The following is a 17,472-nucleotide window of genomic DNA, read 5'->3' as shown; positions in this document are numbered from 1 at the left end:
AGCCCCGCTCGTAAAATATCCGGAAGGTGGTCCGATGAGAAAGTTTGTGAACATAGCAGAAACCGTTCCAGAGCATTTCCTACCAGCAAGCGATTGTGCTCGGTGATAACAGGTTACGTGTCACATCATTTTCTCCTGAACTTCTCGCTCATGGATACGTTCAGGTGCTACTGCACACAGGAACGGTCATCTGGAGTTTTCCTGCATGCTTTAGATGATGTTGCCCTGCACCCTCCTACCTCACATTTCATGCTCTGAGAGCAAATCTGCAGAAAAACAGAAAATCTCCAGTTATTAAGTACATGAGTAAATAGCAACTCCAAGAAAAAGTCGTTCCAAATTGTTTGCCAGAACATCTCCACGTGGTCATGTGTGAAAATGGGTCGAGCGAGTGTTGCTCAGTATTATTACATCAAATAAGAATCTAAATCACCAAATTGTCCCTTTGTCATTTGTACCTTTAGTTAACCCACATGAGTCTATACTTTCGGAAGGTTAATCGCTAAACTTAGCTTTAGCTGTTCGCTCTCAGACTTTAAAATGTCGCAATAAGTCCTCAAAAAGACGTGAAATGAAAATAACTTTATCTTTGCAGATGCAAAGAAACTTTGCATGCTTTCTGTGACACAATGCACAGCTTTCAAAGTGATGTATTTCAGTGGGAGGTGTCTTTCATGCCTGCAGGTTTGAGTCATTCAAAGATCAGGCGGGACACAAATTAAACACAATCTTCTGGTTCTTCTTGACTTCTCTCATAGACTATAAGGTACAAATCTATTAGTCTGGCATCCTCCCCAAGTGAAATAATCACCTTTACTTCCCGGATGCAGACTTAGCCTCTTAAATCTATTCATGAAGCACTTTTCAAACACAAATAAAACCAGTGATTTACAAAGAAATAAATGAAAACATGGATGTTAAATAAAAACTAATATGATAAATGATAAAAGAGAATATAATTCTTAAAATGAAACAATTCTGTACATAATTTATGTAATATCCACACAAACTTATACATTAAAAAAAAAACAACGAACACAGATTTTCATTTTGTGATAAATTTCATAAATTGCCTGAGACACAGTTGGATATTTAGCTGCTCTTCTAACACCAGGAGTTTAAATGTCTGGGGCTCTTGTTCATGAGTGATTGGAGCCAGAGATGGAAAAGCGGACTCATCAGCAGTAATGAAGGTGCTGCTCCAGTCCGTCCTGGTGAAGAGTGAGCTGAGCCGGAGGGCTAAGCCTTCAGTTTACTGCTCCATCTTTCTTCCAACCCTCACCTATGGTCACAGATCTGGGTCGTGGATACAGGCGGCCGAAATGAGTTTCCTTCAGAGGGTGGCTATGGGCTCAGCCTTAGAAATATGGTGAGGAGCTCCACCATCCGGAGGAAGCTCAGCGTCGAGCTGATGCTCCTCTACATTGGAAGGAGTCAGTTTGGATACCCCCTGATCCCCTCCCTTTGGAGGTTTCTCAGGCGTGTCCAACTGGGAAGAGGCCCCGGGGCAGACCTATAACATGCAGGAAGGCTTACATGGCCCGTCTGGCCTGGGAACGCCCCGGGATTGAGCTGAAAGGTGTCGCTAAGGAGAAGGATGTCAGGGTTTCTCTCTTGGACCTGTTGCCTTCGCGACCCGACCTTGGATAAGCAGGAGATGGATAATGGATGGATAGATGGATGGATGGATGTGTTCATTGTAAAAAGCTCTGTCGAAAACCTCGAGAAGATACAAAGAAAGACTCAATTTGATTGGAGCCTGGAACAGTCTGCCACAAGAGCAACACCATTCTAGAGAAACTAAATAATGCTAATCTATTTTTTAAGAAAGCTGTACTGATCAGTAAACTGTTGTTCAGGATAGTAAAATGTCATTTCTTCCTGTTGTACAAGTTATAAGGGTTATCCATAGGAGGAAATAGTCACAGGTTCTCAGCACGCTCAGGGTAAGGCTGGGCACCTGATTTCTGTGTTCATGCACAGTCCGACTGGGAGATCCTGTACATATAAGCTTCCCATGCATGGTTATATAGCTGATCTACAGTACATTGTAGATGTGTGGATGATGGCATTTGTCTCTTCCTCAAGCATCTATGTTGTCCTGTTGCTCCTCATCTTTCTCGCCTGGTAGGTTGATGCAGAGGTTCAGAGGGACCCAGCAGACCCTCACAGACTGGTGAAGATGGCAGCAGACAAACCCACAGCTAAAAAACCTGCATATATGCACCTATTTAGGTGCGAAAGGAGTGTGACTTTAGCTGTATAGTTAGCTGTTTTTTTTCTGTGGTCTTTATTTGAATAGTTTGCCATTTTTCCTTCACCTAAACTGTGTCTCAATGAGATTAAACATGCCTGCACTGTAATCTCGCATTTCCTCTTTATACGGAAAAACTGAAAAAGGGTCTAACTTGTAGCTCTTTCGGTCATTTTCTCCCGCAGCTTTTAACTCGAGGATGATGTAAAACAAACAAAAACTGGACAAGAATAGACAATAGAGAAACAGATGAATGAGGTGAAATGATTTCCCACCACAAAGACGAACACTTCTTTCATTATGCCATTGTTTGTTTGTTTGGATTCCAGTGCGGTTGCTGCAACCGCAGTCAGGTTGATTGCAGTTGTTGCATGGTGGTCTGTCATTTAAAGCCATGGAGCGATTTTTAACTATCTTATGAAACGCCAGATCGTGACTTGTCCCGTCTTGTCTCTGCAAACCATCTAGAAAAGGCTTTTCCATGCACAAACTGCCTCAGAAGAAAGCGACAGCAGCCAAAGCCCTGCATGCTTTCGGCTACCACGCACCTTATCAAGCCTGATTAGATGCACCGTAAGCGACAAGAAAGCCAGCTTTCCAGAAGTTCTGATGACAGCATAGAGGACAGAGATGGCCTCCCTTGAATAAAGCCATCATCAGGCATTGAGCAGAAACATGTGGATCTGTTTATGGAGGCATAACAGTAGTCAGAAATCCAGCTGTTCCTGCACTGTCATGTCACTCCACTTCTCTGTCCTTTAACACACAGATTATTTGAACACCATCAGTGTCTTTTGCGCTCAAGCTGCATGAAAACACATTTACTGTAAACGTTGACATTTTCCTTCTCATCTTCACAACCTAAGAGATCCAGAATCAGCATCAGTGAGCACAATAGCAATTAGTACGTGGGACAATTTGTTCACATCTGGAGTATATTTCCTTGCCACCAAGATACTCAGCAAACCCTTCTTTCAGGGTGTGCTTTGGTGGGGAAATGACTAAGTGTGCGTTTTTTATGTGTTTTGTTTAAGACAGATGGGCTGTTTACATTAGTGGAGATGACCGATAAACAGCTCGGAAAGGAAACACCAGGTCACAAAGAGAGAATACGCAGCTTCGTGCCATCGAGCTACACAGAGCGGGTACTGATGAGTGTGGCTCTGAGCTCAGCAGGTAGGATGTTTCAATGAGCATATGTTTTTCTTTTTGTCGGTATTTGGTCATATGTGGGTATAATTCAGCTGCAAACATCCAGTGGAACAACAAAAAAAAAAGCCATCGTCATTGTATTTGTGGTTTGATGGCTGCTGAAACTTAGAATCATTGCGATCGAACCTCAAACACAAATGTTGCACAACATGCGAATGGCTGCTGAGATCATGCCTACCGACAGGCTGTCAGGTTACATACTGCGAATATGATGTAACCCCGAAGCATCTGGCGTTTGATAGATACTGGGTGGCATAGCTTAAAAGGTGGGGAGCTTCTGAGCGTTGCCTGGGTTTTCTGTGATGAGCTGGTGTATCGAGGCTCAGACAGCCGGCCTGGAGCAGGTTGATAAGGTGGACGGGTGGGGCAGCGGCTCCCGTCCAGCTACACCGCCACGTCACGAAGGCACACCGCAGCTGAGAGGAAAGCTAAAAATAACAGCAGGCTTTTCGATGGCAACCGTTTTGTCATTTGTAGCTACCTTCTTAACAACGTCAGATAGAAATTCAGCTTTTAGGCAGTTAGGTGGTTAGAATGATTGGTTTGTTTGGCAGCAGGATTACTCAGAAGGTTCTGGACAAAAAAATGCTCAAAGCAGAAGTAGCAGTCGAACTGCTCTTTTTATTTATGTCACCAAAGACACCAAAGTCACTGCCAGACGGGATCCTGGCTGAGGATGAATACTAAAACTCAGAATTTACATTTAGTCAAAAGAGTTTTTGTCGTTGTTGGCAGCTTTTCTTGTCATCGCTGCGTCAGAATAAAAGTTAGGAAGCAAAATGTCTGGAACTGGTTTCTTTTTCTCTCAAATATACGCCTTTTGTTAGATTCAATGCTATTTTATGTCATTTAGCTTAAGATTTTATTAACCAAAACTATAACAAATCGAATTAGTTTGAGTTTACATGTACAATATATACATTATATTTTTAATTACTCTGCAATGGAATTAGTTTCCATGTGTGTCACTGAAACATGCTGCTGTCATGATATTATTCTGAATAATATCCTTTTCAGTTTGAGCCATTTTTTCAAAGCATATCAGTATCTATGATACACAAATATTGGCAGCATTTTTTCGTGCAGATTTTATCCCCCTCTAAATAGAAAAAATAAAATCATGTCTGCTTTAAAACATCAAAGTTTTGTTATTTTTATGGTTGGTATCTGTGTTTATCTGTATAAAAAGCATAATTATTTCATGGGAATCCCAGCTGGGAGGAGAAAATTAGAGATATAAGTAAAAGTTTGTCAGGAGGGTTGTATTAAGTCAGTCTATTCCAAAACGAAACATCTTTCAGAATAGAGTTAGCTTCGCTTTAAGGTTAAAGTTTCTTCATCCAATTATGGTCAACATTTTCATCCTTAAACACAAATCAGTTTCAAGGTCTCCCCTTCATCAACTGAGTTTTATAAGTTTTGTATATTTTTATCAACATTTCAAATAAACTTAAATTCATTTTAGAGCTACTCCTGGATTAAATCGAATCTTTATTCACCGCTAAACTAAAACACATCTTATGTGTAAGAATTTCTACTTTTAAGTGGCCCTTGGTGTTAAAGACTCTTCTCTACCGTCTTTTAATAAAACTTAAGATTAACTTTGCCTGTAGAGTTTTGTTAGTTTTTTTCTACACTTTTCAAACAAAATGACTGTTTTATATACTTATAGTTTCTGTGTTTTTGTTGTTAGATTACCTGTTTGTTCAGTTTATGAAGGCAGGCTGCTGCCATTTCTGGATCCTTCAAAAGTTAAGATTAAAACTAAAAACAGGGATTTTATGTTGGCCTTTTACAGGTTTCACGGATTATTATTTTTAAGAACTTTAAATATATCTACAAAATCTTTTCTCAGAGGGCACCATGCTGCCAATTAGAGGAGGATGAGGAGAAAAGTGAAACTGAAAATAGGCTTTTGGCTGGATTTCTCTGGATTTTGGCAGTTGGTTGTGTTTGACAATAATTAGCTGTAGACATATTGGGTTTCTGCTTGCTAAAACTGTGAAGTGACACTACACCATGGTAGTCACAGTCTTAAGCTGAACAGAAAGCCAGGTTGTCAGTAACAACACAGAAAGGTCACCAGCAGGCAGATTGTTTTGAGGTTGACTAGCTTATTTCCCCCTTGTGAAAGGCCACAGGCAAAGTGACAGGCCTGTTTTTTTCTGCACCAGCAGCAAGAGAGGCAGAGGTTAAAACAGAGAGTGGAAAAATGGGGAAATTCTACTGACATTTATATGTATGTGTACATGTTCTAATGAGCTGCAAACGTCTTCCTCTGCAACTACACAAGGTAAAGTGTCCCACGTGAGGAACTTATGATTCAAAAAGGGAAATGAAATTGTTAAAACACTAGACAGTGAGTCATAGAAACATGAACAAAAAGTGGGTGTCAATTTTCATGCTTCATTTCATCCATATGAAGCGTTCACCTAAAGGAAGTCTTCTCTTTCTCTTACTTTCTGTCTCTTTCTCATACTCGGGCTGTGAGTTGTGGTTCTTTGCATTGTTATCATTGCTGTCATCGCTAACAATGAAAAACAGTGTGTGTTCAAGGGATGGGGGAGGAGCAGACCGAGAGAACGACACAGGAAAAGAGGGAAAGAGCAGCCAGCTGTCGAGCATCAGAAAAAAAAAAGAAAAACGAGAGTGATTGAGTACAAAGAGAGCACACGTTAGGGAAGGTTGACTGAGCTGGATGATGCAGAGAAAACAGCTAAAGCAAAAGCCTGAGCAGAAAACCTCAGACTCCTCTTCGTGAAGAATTGGGAACTTTAGTTTAACTTAAAACACAGATTATCTGCTCTTTGATTTTTTTTTTTTCCGTCACGTGTTCTATCTGTCACATCTTAATAATCTGTTTTCATCCTTGATTTGTAGTAATTATCAACAACAAATTGTATCCAGATTACGCCAGCTGTGTTGCTCAGCCTCTCACCAGTGAATAACAATCTCTTTAATGTGACATATTTAAGCAATTATCAGTTGATTTAGTCAAACAAGGCAGGCTGGCAGAAAATCCACACATCTAAATGAAAGTTTTGAGACTGCACCCAGGCCACATGTTGCCATGCCTACCCAGCACACTACGTTTGGGCATGTTGAGCACACATGTGAACATCTATTGATGAACAAATAATGACTCTGGGAGCGCTGCTGTTCATTCCATCTAAGTCTTTAACATTGTCCTGATTGGCTCCATCTGATTTATGCAAGGGAATCAAGAGCACGGGTAGATGATTTGATTCCATTTTTTTCCTCTTTTCATTGTAAACTTTGTCACCTAATACAAAGAAGACATCTTTAGTGAATGACTGCTGTTGTTAAACTGAGATTTTATTCCATTTTCGAACTGTTTGCAATATATGCTTTATTCATTCTTGTGATATAAGATTCAAGCTTGTTTGTGGCACTGAGACAGTTTTTTAGACCCCACTTTAGGTTTAAGCAACACTAGATAAGTTTGAAAACCTTTAAACTATGTTCTTCTGAGTCATTTTAAAGTGCGTTGAATTTTGTTAGTTAGATAGACAGATAGAAGCATCTTAATTAATACATCTTAATTCATTTCAAGTAATGACGTTAGCTTGGACTTGGCTAAATCCATTTTCACAACTTTTTCCTGTTTCATATCATTTAAAAATCAGTTTAAATTAATTTACTTTACTACACAAGTTAGAGAAAAATATCTTAAACATAAATGACACTTTAAACAATTAAGCAACAAAACTGATCTTACTCTGCTAAGCTAGGCTAGTTAGCAGTTAGCTTTTAGACAAAAGTGTCGATGTGAGCCCAGTTCACACTGGATAAATCAAATCCCTCCCACTATTTCTTTTTAAAATCATAGATGCCAACTTAAAGAAACTTGAATCAAAGATTCACAAAAATCTGTAAACAAGCTAGAAATCTACCTTAGCTAGTCATGGCTAATGAGATCATTTTATGAAATAACTAATGTTTAAAAACTTTTAAACATTAGTTATTTCAAAGAAAATAATTGTTTTTAGCAATAAAGTTAAAAAAAACATTACAAAATTAACTGACACTGTAGATAGTTACACAACAAAACTGGTACTACTAATTTAAGCTGGTTAGCAGTTAGCTCCTGAAAGGACTGCCACTGTCCATTGTGAGTCATGCATGTACTGTATTCAACTAATTCCACTTAGTCTTTTTTTAAAAATTTCTTAACCCTGGGTGCTGGCTCATGCCCAAATAAAAAAAATGTGACGGCTAAATCCTACAACCGTAGGGGAAGCTCGACTTGACCCAATTTCAAAATAACTCATCTAAGGTAGGATACAGAAACCACAGCACCTATGTTCAGTCTCACGTTCCTGTCTCAAAATCCTGTCAGTACTAAATTATGAACAGGAGGTATCTTCTGCTGTGTTGATGCCCATTAAACTAGTTCCTCAATGTCCAAGAGAGCTGACAAGGAAACAGTAACATTGTTTTTTTGTTGATTGTGTACTAGATTATCTATGCAACCTTTAAATACTTTAAAGAAATTGAGATTGTGTATTTATCAAAATATATATACGTTTGACATCCAAAAATAAACAGTAAAATTACAACTTGTGTACCTTTTTTGCAGTTCAGCTAAGAACCTTTAAACTTCAGTCCATTGTTTCTCTTTTTGTATTTGCTTGTAACTGTTGTCTGTTTTTTAAAGAAAAATGTTTCAGTACTTTACTCCTCCACTCCCAGGTGTCTCAGTTGTCAGGAAGGCCAAAAAGTTACAGTGTTGTTTTACTTTTAAAGATTTAACATTGTAATCTAAGAAAAAGAAACTCATATGTTTTAATACATCCTCATTTTTGGGAGAGCTACGTCAAATTTTTAACACTTCATGTCTCAGTTTAGATTGAAACGTGTCACACTTTATCCACCTGATAAAAAAAAAAAGTGAAAGTTACAAAAACACAGCTATACGCAAATAGGATTGCTCAATATAAATGAATAGTCTTTCTTGTGACTGGATTCTTAAGTTTTTATCTCTCTAGAAATTTAACAGCAATGTTAGGGCCAAATTGTATTTTTCAGTTGTCCCAGGAATATTTACAATGGACCAATTTACAGTTTAAAGACCTTGAAAAACTTAATTTCTAATAAGTTTTGCTTACTTTCAGGTTTGATCATTTCAGTCTGGGTTGTACACACTGAGTTATTATCTTTTTAACACTATAAAGCGAATTTTTTAACCCAAACTGAACTGACTGTTTAACCTTACCTCTATATCAGCACATGTTCAGAGGTGCAGAAGCAAAATATATGAAGTATGATTTCAGAGTACTTGGTCCTTACTTGAAAGTTTCCATTACACTTTCAAGCCTCTTTTAACATTTAATCCGAAGTATTAAACATTTTGCCCAGATATATTAATCAAACAACTTTAGTAACTATTTCCTTTTGAAATGTATGTTTATTTTAGTGCACAATAGACGCCGTGGTTATATTTCTTTTCATGTTTAAGGTGTTTTGGTTTTGATGTTGTAAAATCTTTACACATAATTAATTAAATTAGGTAGTCTGACTAATAACAACAACAAAAAATAGTTTAAAAATTGTTAATAATTCTTTAAGAGCTTCTTTGCTGATAAATAGTAGCCTTTTAAACTTCTTTGTTTCTGTTTTGTGCCAATATTGACTAACCTTGACCTATAATTTCTCTTAAGCGAGAACACAAATTGTTTCCTCTCAGTCGCTGAAGAAAAGGAAACATTTCTCTCAATGATTAAGGGATGAAATAGTGTAGTTTGGTGTTTTAACCATGGAAGCAATTATGGATCAGAACCCGCTTTTGGCTCCAGAACACTGGATGGCAGTGAACCGCATGTTCAGTCTGGTTTGAGTCCTTTAATAAAGCCAAGGAATAAAAAGACTGAGCAGCAGTGTACTATGGGAAATAAAGTGAGCCACATAACGTGACTAATAATTTTCAAGGTTATATTAGAACTAAAAGATGATCATATCATTGGGGATTTAAGATGTCTGTTGCAATGTCATGTCAATTTATGCTTTTTACTAAAAACAGAAGGTTGGATATTGTGCCATTTAAATGATATAGTTATACTATGGAGAAGATGTTAGAATTAAAATAATTAAGTATATGGTCTCATGACAAATTTTTATGGAGGACTCAAATTAGCTAGGCTAAAATAAAATGTAGAAAAATAATTAATCTAATGAGATCAGTTTCTGGATTTGTTTGACATTAATAAGATAACCTTTGGACTATGAATGCATTGTTTATGGTGCTGCAGCTGAGAGTATTCTGTGTAAAAATAAATTAAATAAAGGTCAGAACTCCAAGGCTTAGTACTGCACTGGTAGTGGAAATGAATTAATATAATAGTATTATATGTAATATAATAATAATATGTTAATTTTTATATTCCTATGAATGTAAATGTATGTTATAGGTAGAAAATGAATGAATAAGAATAACAATATGCCAAACATACAAACATTTTGTAAAGTTGAAGTGTAGTAAAGAAAAAGGTGTGGTAGAAATCTACAGAGTTCAGCGTGAATGGATTGGGATGCCGTTTTTGTTGCTTTGCAACAATTTAGCTGATGATGCCACACACAGCGTCGGCTGGTCACAGCTAACAGTTCAACATAAGAGGAGACGTTCCTTCTCAGTGACCTGTCCAGGATTACACCATCTGTTGTTAACAAGCCCCGTAACGCCTCCTCCTCCACTGAGTTTCTGTATAGTCTTAAAGAGATGTTCTTGCAACCATGCTGCGTCCTCATCAGGGCTCCAAGCTTGTCCGTTTTATCTGCCAGTGATCTCACGCTTCCCACAATGATCAAGTGAAGAAATTGTTTATGCCTCCTTTTCCTTTTTCTCTGTTTGGTCCTGCTCTGCATCCTTGATGTCGCCTCCTCAACTCATCTGGATTTTATTCCAGGCATTAATTGGGCTTTGGAAAACTCAAACAGCTGCTCCCACATGCAAAAAACCTTCCTGTTGTTGTGGTTATGCATCATAACGGATGTAGCAATATGCCAGAGTGAACATAGCATAGAAAATGTTTCTAAAAATATGTGTTGTCACAGGAAAAAGGCCAATTTGAAATCTCAGAAAGATGCAACGAAACACACAGTATATCCAGAGCTACACTCTCAGGGTGCTATCTAAGTGGCACCATTATAGAACATTTGATAGCAGAAAAGAATATAACTTAAATAGATTACAATTTGGGCCAAATATTGTGTGGCGTAATGTTCCACCATGGGTTTTTAAAGTGCCCAGTATGCATATAAAACTTGTGAAGCACAAATCTTTAGAAGTGTATATACTTGAGTTTGATATAACCATATGTAGAACACGATATAAGGTAATATATCTGTATGTATAGCAGAAATAGTAAGACAGATGAGATGCAGCCTGACAGAGCTGTCATTTGCTCTGCTTCTAATAGTTTGACTTCAAAAGAAGCTGTAAGAAATGATGTACTAATAAGAAACTAATAAGTAATATTACTCAGGCTCCAAAATGTTGGAATGGATGTTCGTTTATGTTGGGTTCCTGGACATGACTGCTAAGAGAGGGTTGAAGGTAAAGGTTTTTAAATGTGAGGCCGAATCATTTATAGAGATGGCCATTAGAAATGTATGGCAGAAGAAGTAGGATATCAAAGGAAGACACACAGTAATCATTTAATTTGAAAACATTTGGAGGGAAATGCAGAGGAGAGGGAGACTTGGTCACAATGGGTGAAAATAAACCTAATGCCTGTAACTTAGAAAATGTTGATGTTTTTAATGTTTCCGAAAGTGTAAAACATGTAATGAGGAGAAATAAATACAATTTGGAGTAAAACACATGAGGTTAGACGAGGTTGAGGTTTGAAGCCCTGTCGTTACACTCCGGCACAGAAGGTGGCGGTATGCAGTTTGACGTTGTGATCCACCTTTAATTCAAGAGAAGAAGAAGAACACCGAGCCACAATGGCGGTTAAGCGACAAGCAGCTCCAACTATCACACTGATTTGTTTAATTTTGTTACTTCTACGCCAGAGTGTCCGAACGTTTGCCGAAAAACTGAAATGGGATGAGAATGGCTACGTTTTGTACTGCCCTTGCATGGGTAACTCTATCTTCATTGCTATATTTCCGCTTCATGTTTTAGCAACATAGCGGAAACTTTCCTCATTCATAAGTTCAGAGTTCTCCGAAATATTCACCCGTATGTGTTTAAAAGGGTCCAAAGAGTGATTGATAGTTCAGATGTACTGTTTCTAACCGCAGTACAGCAGGAATATCAATGAAATCTAAAAGTTGAGAAGGAGAAGATGTAGCCAGTTGGCTGATATTTTGTGCTGTTAACGGTCATGATTGAAAAACTTTCTTCGGAAAGATGAAAATATCAGCTGTAATCAGTGGAGATTCTCTGTCTGTTCGTCAGTTTTTAATTTTCTTGTGATGAGTGGGAGCTTTGACTTTGTTGTTAAGTGCCCAATCTTATCCATCAGGTCGCTTCGGAAACCAGGCAGACCACTTTCTGGGGTCCTTAGCCTTTGCCAAGATGCTGAACCGAACCCTGGCAGTCCCTCCCTGGATAGTGTACCGCCACCACAGTCCCCCATACACCAATGTAAGTACAGGCAGAGCAGCGAGTGCTGCTTGTATTTGACCTAAAAAAAGTACTGCTGCACTCACAAAAAACAAGTAAGAGAGAAAATTACATTGAATAAGCCAGATTGTGTGGCCCTATATGTTTGCAATACTGTACAAAAAGTTTAAATCATCATCAATCTATCTGTCTCTCTCTATATGTATTTATATATATGTGTGTGTGTGTGTATTGCCAGGAAAACAGAAAGTCGGTGCAGTGATTTATCAAAATGTGTAAACATTAAGGTAAATACAGGATCTAAGGCAGAAACAGAGTTTGTACAATTCTAAGAAGCTTGAAAGTGAATATTTGGTCTGAGCAGCTTTATTCTTCAACACAGCCTGAACCTCTCTTAAACAAGTCATTTCTTTAAGTAGTCTTCAGGAATAGTTCTCCAGGCTTCTTGAAGGACATCCCAAAGCTCTTCTTTGGATGTCGGCTGCCTTTTGTTCCGTTCTCTGTCAAAATGATCCCACACTGCTTCAATAATGTTGAGGTCCGGGCTCTGGGGAGGATTCATCCCTCCATAAGACCTGTTGCCACTGATTTTCAGTCCACTTCTTGTGCCATTTGGCATAGCTCAGCCTTTTCTCCCTGTTTCCCTTCCTTAAGAATGGCTTCTTGACAGCCACCATTTCTGATGAGGCTTGGGCCAACAGTAGATGGATCAGCTGAAGGTCCAGATGCATCTCTCAGGTCCTGTGTCAGGTCTTTGCTGGATTTTTTCCTCTTTCTTAAGGACATCACTTTCAGATGCTGTTCATCTGCTGTAGATCGTTTTTTAGGCCTGACACATCTTCTTTTGTCCTCCACTTGTCCAGTTTCCTCAAATGTTTTAAGGAAACACTGCACACCATGCTGAGCTATGCCAAGTTTTCAGCTAATAGGTCTTTGGGAATCACCTTGTTGGAGCAAAAATACTATTTTCTGTCTGTCAAACTGTGTTATCTTTGGCATTTTTATAGATGCATCTAAAGAAATAGGAGCAAATGTGTCTTTGTGGCAGGCTGCTTGTGCTAGTTCTTTGTTAAGTTGTCTGTTATGTGTAGACACAACACTGGTTAAATGGCTAAATACATATTCCCAATGCAAGTAAGTAAAAGAAGAGGGACGTGATTATAACAAGTTCTAAGACCACATATACTCTTCATTGATAATGATGCCACTGCTCAAACCAACCATTTATCAATGAAAGTTCATCTATAGCTGAAATTTCAGAAAAAAATGTTCAAATTGGTTTGATTTAACGACTGAACTTGAATCTGCTTGTTAATGAGCAAATCCTCCACCTCGTCAAAACTAGGTAACTTTTAGACACATGCAGCATTCATGCAAGTATGTCCACTCAGTCCACAAATGTAGTCATGAATGGGTTTAGGTTGTTTTTCTCGTTCCATGGCATCACAATTTCTCTCGGTAATGTTTAGCCAAATAAAACGAAAGGTAGAGACAGTAGCAGGCATGTGTTGCAGAGGAAATACCCAACAAGACGGCATCTGACCCAATTCACTACACATAAGATTTGATGAGGGTGTGTCTTAAATGAGGTCATGGGAGCAGTTGCTCTATGTCAGACTGTCACAGTATAAGGGGGCCAAGTCACGGCAGGAATAACTTCTTATTTTATGTCTGAGCAGTTTAAACGATCAAGTCCTTGACTCAGTTCTGCCCACATTCAATGCAGATGTTATAAAAAACAACACTCTTTTCTCTTACTTTCAGGTTCATGTTCCTTATAGTGAGTTCTTCCAGCTGGAGGCCTTGTCAGCATACCACCGTGTGGTCAGTTTGGAGGATTTCATGGAAAAGCTGGCTCCCAAACACTGGCCCCCAGGACAGAGGAATGCTTACTGCTTCGACACTGCTGCACAACGGAGTGCAGACAAGAAGACCTGCCCGATGAAGGTCAGAGCTCCACAGAACCGCATCTCATGGAAGCCTTGCTTCTCTGTGTATTTATCAGATGATCAAATTGTCAGAAGACAGAAAGTTACAGGATGACTGTGAAATGCTGCCCTCTGGTGGCTGTGAAAGGGAAGCTGCTGTTTAAGTTTCAGTGCTCTGCGGTGAACTGATGGTTCTGGTTTCTTTTCAGGATGGAAATCCTTTTGGTCCATTCTGGGACTACGTTGGTGTGGATTTTGACAAGTCATTTTTATTTGGCGGGATTTCTTTTAGTGTCTACCACCAACCTCAGTGGAATAAGAAGTGAGTGTGTGACTGAGCAGCCTGTGCGTTCCCGAAGCTGTACAGTGATAATGAACAGATATGTTGTTCGCCTTTGGATTTCCTGGAACAGCTGCTGTTAACAGGTGAGTTCTTCTGCTTCAATAGGTTTCCTCCATCTGAGCACCCTGTCCTGGCGCTGCCTGGGGCTCCAGCTCAGTTCCCGGTCATAGAGGAGCATGTTGGCCTGCAGCGGTACGTGGTGTGGTCGGACAAGATGGTGAAGGAGGGAGAGGAGCACATCGCCACCCTGCTGACCAGACCGTATGTTGGCATTCACCTGAGGATTGGCATCGACTGGGTAAGATGAGCCTCAGGGGTTTAATAGATACTGAAGTTTTCACCTCACATTTGTCAAACACACCATGGGTAACAAGGTGCTCAGAGAGGAGACTTTATGACATTTAACCTCACTGTACCAGCATTTTTAATCCATAGAAATCTGTGTTTTCTGCAGAAAAAAACACGGTGATGCGACTTAGCTTCTGAGGCAGCCTGTTTGAAAAATGCGTCATGGAGTGAAAAGTGAATAAATAAAGTAAATGAAATAGTGCTTCCAAGCTCAAGCAAAGCAGGGCACACCACCGTCTCTGCAGCTTCTGCCTCAGGAAACTCATGTGATTAAGATGCCTTTAAATCATATTTATAAATTGATGTAGTTAAAGATAAAGTTATTATCTCCTTAGTTCAAATAAGCAGGAAAGGAGCAACAATTACAACATGAAAAAGATTTATTATCAAGCTTAGAAAGCATAAAATGATGGTTTCCTAACTTGATATTTGATACACAGTTTGGATAAGAGCAGTCAAACTTGTACTGAGTGACATGTTTGCCGTCTTAAGTATTTGTTATGTCAGAGAATGAGGGTATGTTTAGGTTTTCTGGTTTAACTAAACCTAACAATGGAGATCTAACTAAGCGGTTCAGCAACCCTGGTTATCAACTCGCTCATTCAGTCCAGGTTTTCTGACTCCGGGTATTCATGTTAAACAGGCAAAGCTCGCGTCACATTTGCATATTTCAAGCAGGCTAAAAAATAACTACGGCTGCGGCCAAAGCAGGAAGGAAAGATGAGGAAAAAATGCATTAAATGTATGTGCTTCCAGGTGTGTTCCTGAAGCATGTGAGAAAGTTTCAGTCCGACTCTGTTATAGCTGCTCTGTTTTTACCAGACAAAGAACCAACAGAAAACCGATTAAAAGCTGTCAGTAGGATTTCTGTAAATGTATAAGTTAATTTTTATTCTGCAGGCTCTAAAATCACGTGATTGAAAAAGGTTTGTGGTTGTCCCGTGATTTTTAACTGGCCTTGTGTTAAAGCATTTTATGGTGGAGGGGAACATGAAATGAATGGCAATTTGGCAAGTCAGCTGTTTATTGTTCAGTCCAAATTTGAATAAATAACGTTTGTTCCGAATCTTTAAAGTCAACAGACACCAAAGCGGTGCTTTTCCATGTTTTTGACTCTTATTTGGAACACGACCTGCACATTTTTCTTTGTTTTTTACTGTTTTTCACAGTGGAGAACGGTAACGCACCGTGTCGATGACAGCTTTTTGTGCACGAATATAAATCTAAATCACGTGGCCGTCAGCTGGATTTGTTTCAGTTAGTACTCTGCTTTTGTGACGTGTTTGTGCTGAAGCGCCTTGATTCTTTTCCTGCTCTGACAGCAAAACGCCTGCAAACTGCTGGAGAGTGGCGACGCAGGGCCTCACTTCATGGCCTCTCCTCAGTGTGTCGGCTACAGCCGCCAGGCGGCGCTTCCTCTCACCATGACCATGTGTCTTCCTGACCTGGCGGAGATACGCCGGGCTGTCAAGCTGTGGGTAAAGAGGACCTCGGCTCGCTCCGTCTTCATCGCCACAGACTCAGAGTCCCACAGTAGAGATATCGAAAAGCTATTCAAGGGCAAGGTGGGTTTGTCTGCGATACTCTGTTTTTTCTTAAACATCACGCCCATCACCTGGTTGCTTAATGTGTGCTTCACTGGTGCTTCTGCAGGTTAAAGTGGCGAGTCTCCAGCCAGACTCAGCCCAGATGGACCTGTACGTCTTGAGTAAAGCTGACCACTTTATCGGCAACTGCGTCTCCTCGTTTTCAGCCTTTGTGAAAAGAGACAGGGACGTCCGCGGCCTTCCGTCCTCCTTTTTCGGCATGGATAAGCCTGGAAAAGTAACTAAGAAAGAAGAACTCTGAGCATCACGCGGTTGCCCTCTGGACATAAATGCTGGATGACTGTCACAAGGAGGCAAGGAAGCAGGTCTCATTTTAGAATGAGCTTTAATGTGAGACATAAGGAAGAAGGAAAGGTGCTGCTACCAGGAAAAACATGAATACTGACTGATTCCTGCTTAAAAATCCATTGTTTGGGTCTTCCCTCTACAGTTATAGCCACCACCTGTTTCGTGGCGTGCCCTGGCTTAGCCTTCAGCTGCTGCCGTGTTGTGAGGTTGCGGCCGTGTTTTGCAATCCGTACATGTTGACAGGACCTCAGCGAACCCTGTAAAAGACTGATTGCTCGGTCAGTGATCGTGTTCTGCCTTTCACTGATCCTGCTGTACAAACTAATTATAGAAAGTAAAAAATAGAGATAACCCACCTCTGTTTACCGGGACCAAACACTGATTTCTGCGTACTGAATGTTGAGGGCGGTGTTGAGTGAACAAGTTGAATCAGCTGATTTTCTCAGCCATGTAAGACAACTGTGTTGAGATTCGGTTGCCAAATAAGCCTGGAAACCTTGAATTCCTCATAATGGGTTTTTGTTCATATGCATTCCAATTGAGTTCATGTATTTTTGTAAGTCTGTGATACTCTCAAAGTCACAATTGGTTGCTTAGTCAAAAATGCCACCCCTGGTTATCGAGTGCGCAAATTATCCAAGTATTACGGTAAGAGCAGATCCTGGGAAGCTGCTGGAAGTAGATTCCAGTCTCCACAAATATGGGAATGAGCCCACAGAAATAGTTTAACTTTGCTGATAAAAATCCAGATGAAATCATCCCAAAAGACACTTTTGCATTATTTGAAGGAATTTGTTCACTTTAAATGTAATTCGCAGTAAATCCACAATGAAAACACTGGTTCTTAATTACAGAATCATCTTTAATGCCCAGAGCATATAGCTGTGGTTCAGTCATTTATT

At 39.6% G+C, this 17,472-nt stretch overlaps 2 protein-coding genes across 2 annotated transcripts in view; one reads left to right on the top strand and one right to left on the bottom strand.

Moving 5' to 3' along the window:
* The window catches only part of tmed4 (transmembrane p24 trafficking protein 4), a 260,820-nt gene that overhangs the window by 34,408 nt on the left and 208,940 nt on the right, over positions 1 to 17,472 (bottom strand). The window lies entirely within an intron of this gene.
* pofut1 (protein O-fucosyltransferase 1) lies at positions 11,413 to 17,174 on the top strand. Its single transcript, XM_072367546.1, has 7 exons — positions 11,413 to 11,570; positions 11,956 to 12,077; positions 13,821 to 14,003; positions 14,194 to 14,306; positions 14,433 to 14,625; positions 15,998 to 16,240; positions 16,329 to 17,174. The coding sequence occupies exons 1-7, from the start codon at positions 11,432 to 11,434 to the stop codon at positions 16,521 to 16,523; spliced, it is 1,188 nt and encodes a 395-aa protein (XP_072223647.1). The 5' UTR covers positions 11,413 to 11,431; the 3' UTR covers positions 16,524 to 17,174.

Source organism: Leuresthes tenuis, unplaced genomic scaffold, assembly GCF_036924035.1.
Source record: "Leuresthes tenuis unplaced genomic scaffold, fLeuTen1.0.hap1 SCAF_16, whole genome shotgun sequence".
In the NCBI taxonomy this organism is placed as follows: domain Eukaryota; kingdom Metazoa; phylum Chordata; class Actinopteri; order Atheriniformes; family Atherinopsidae; genus Leuresthes; species Leuresthes tenuis.
This window is presented reverse-complemented; position numbering and strand designations above follow the sequence as displayed.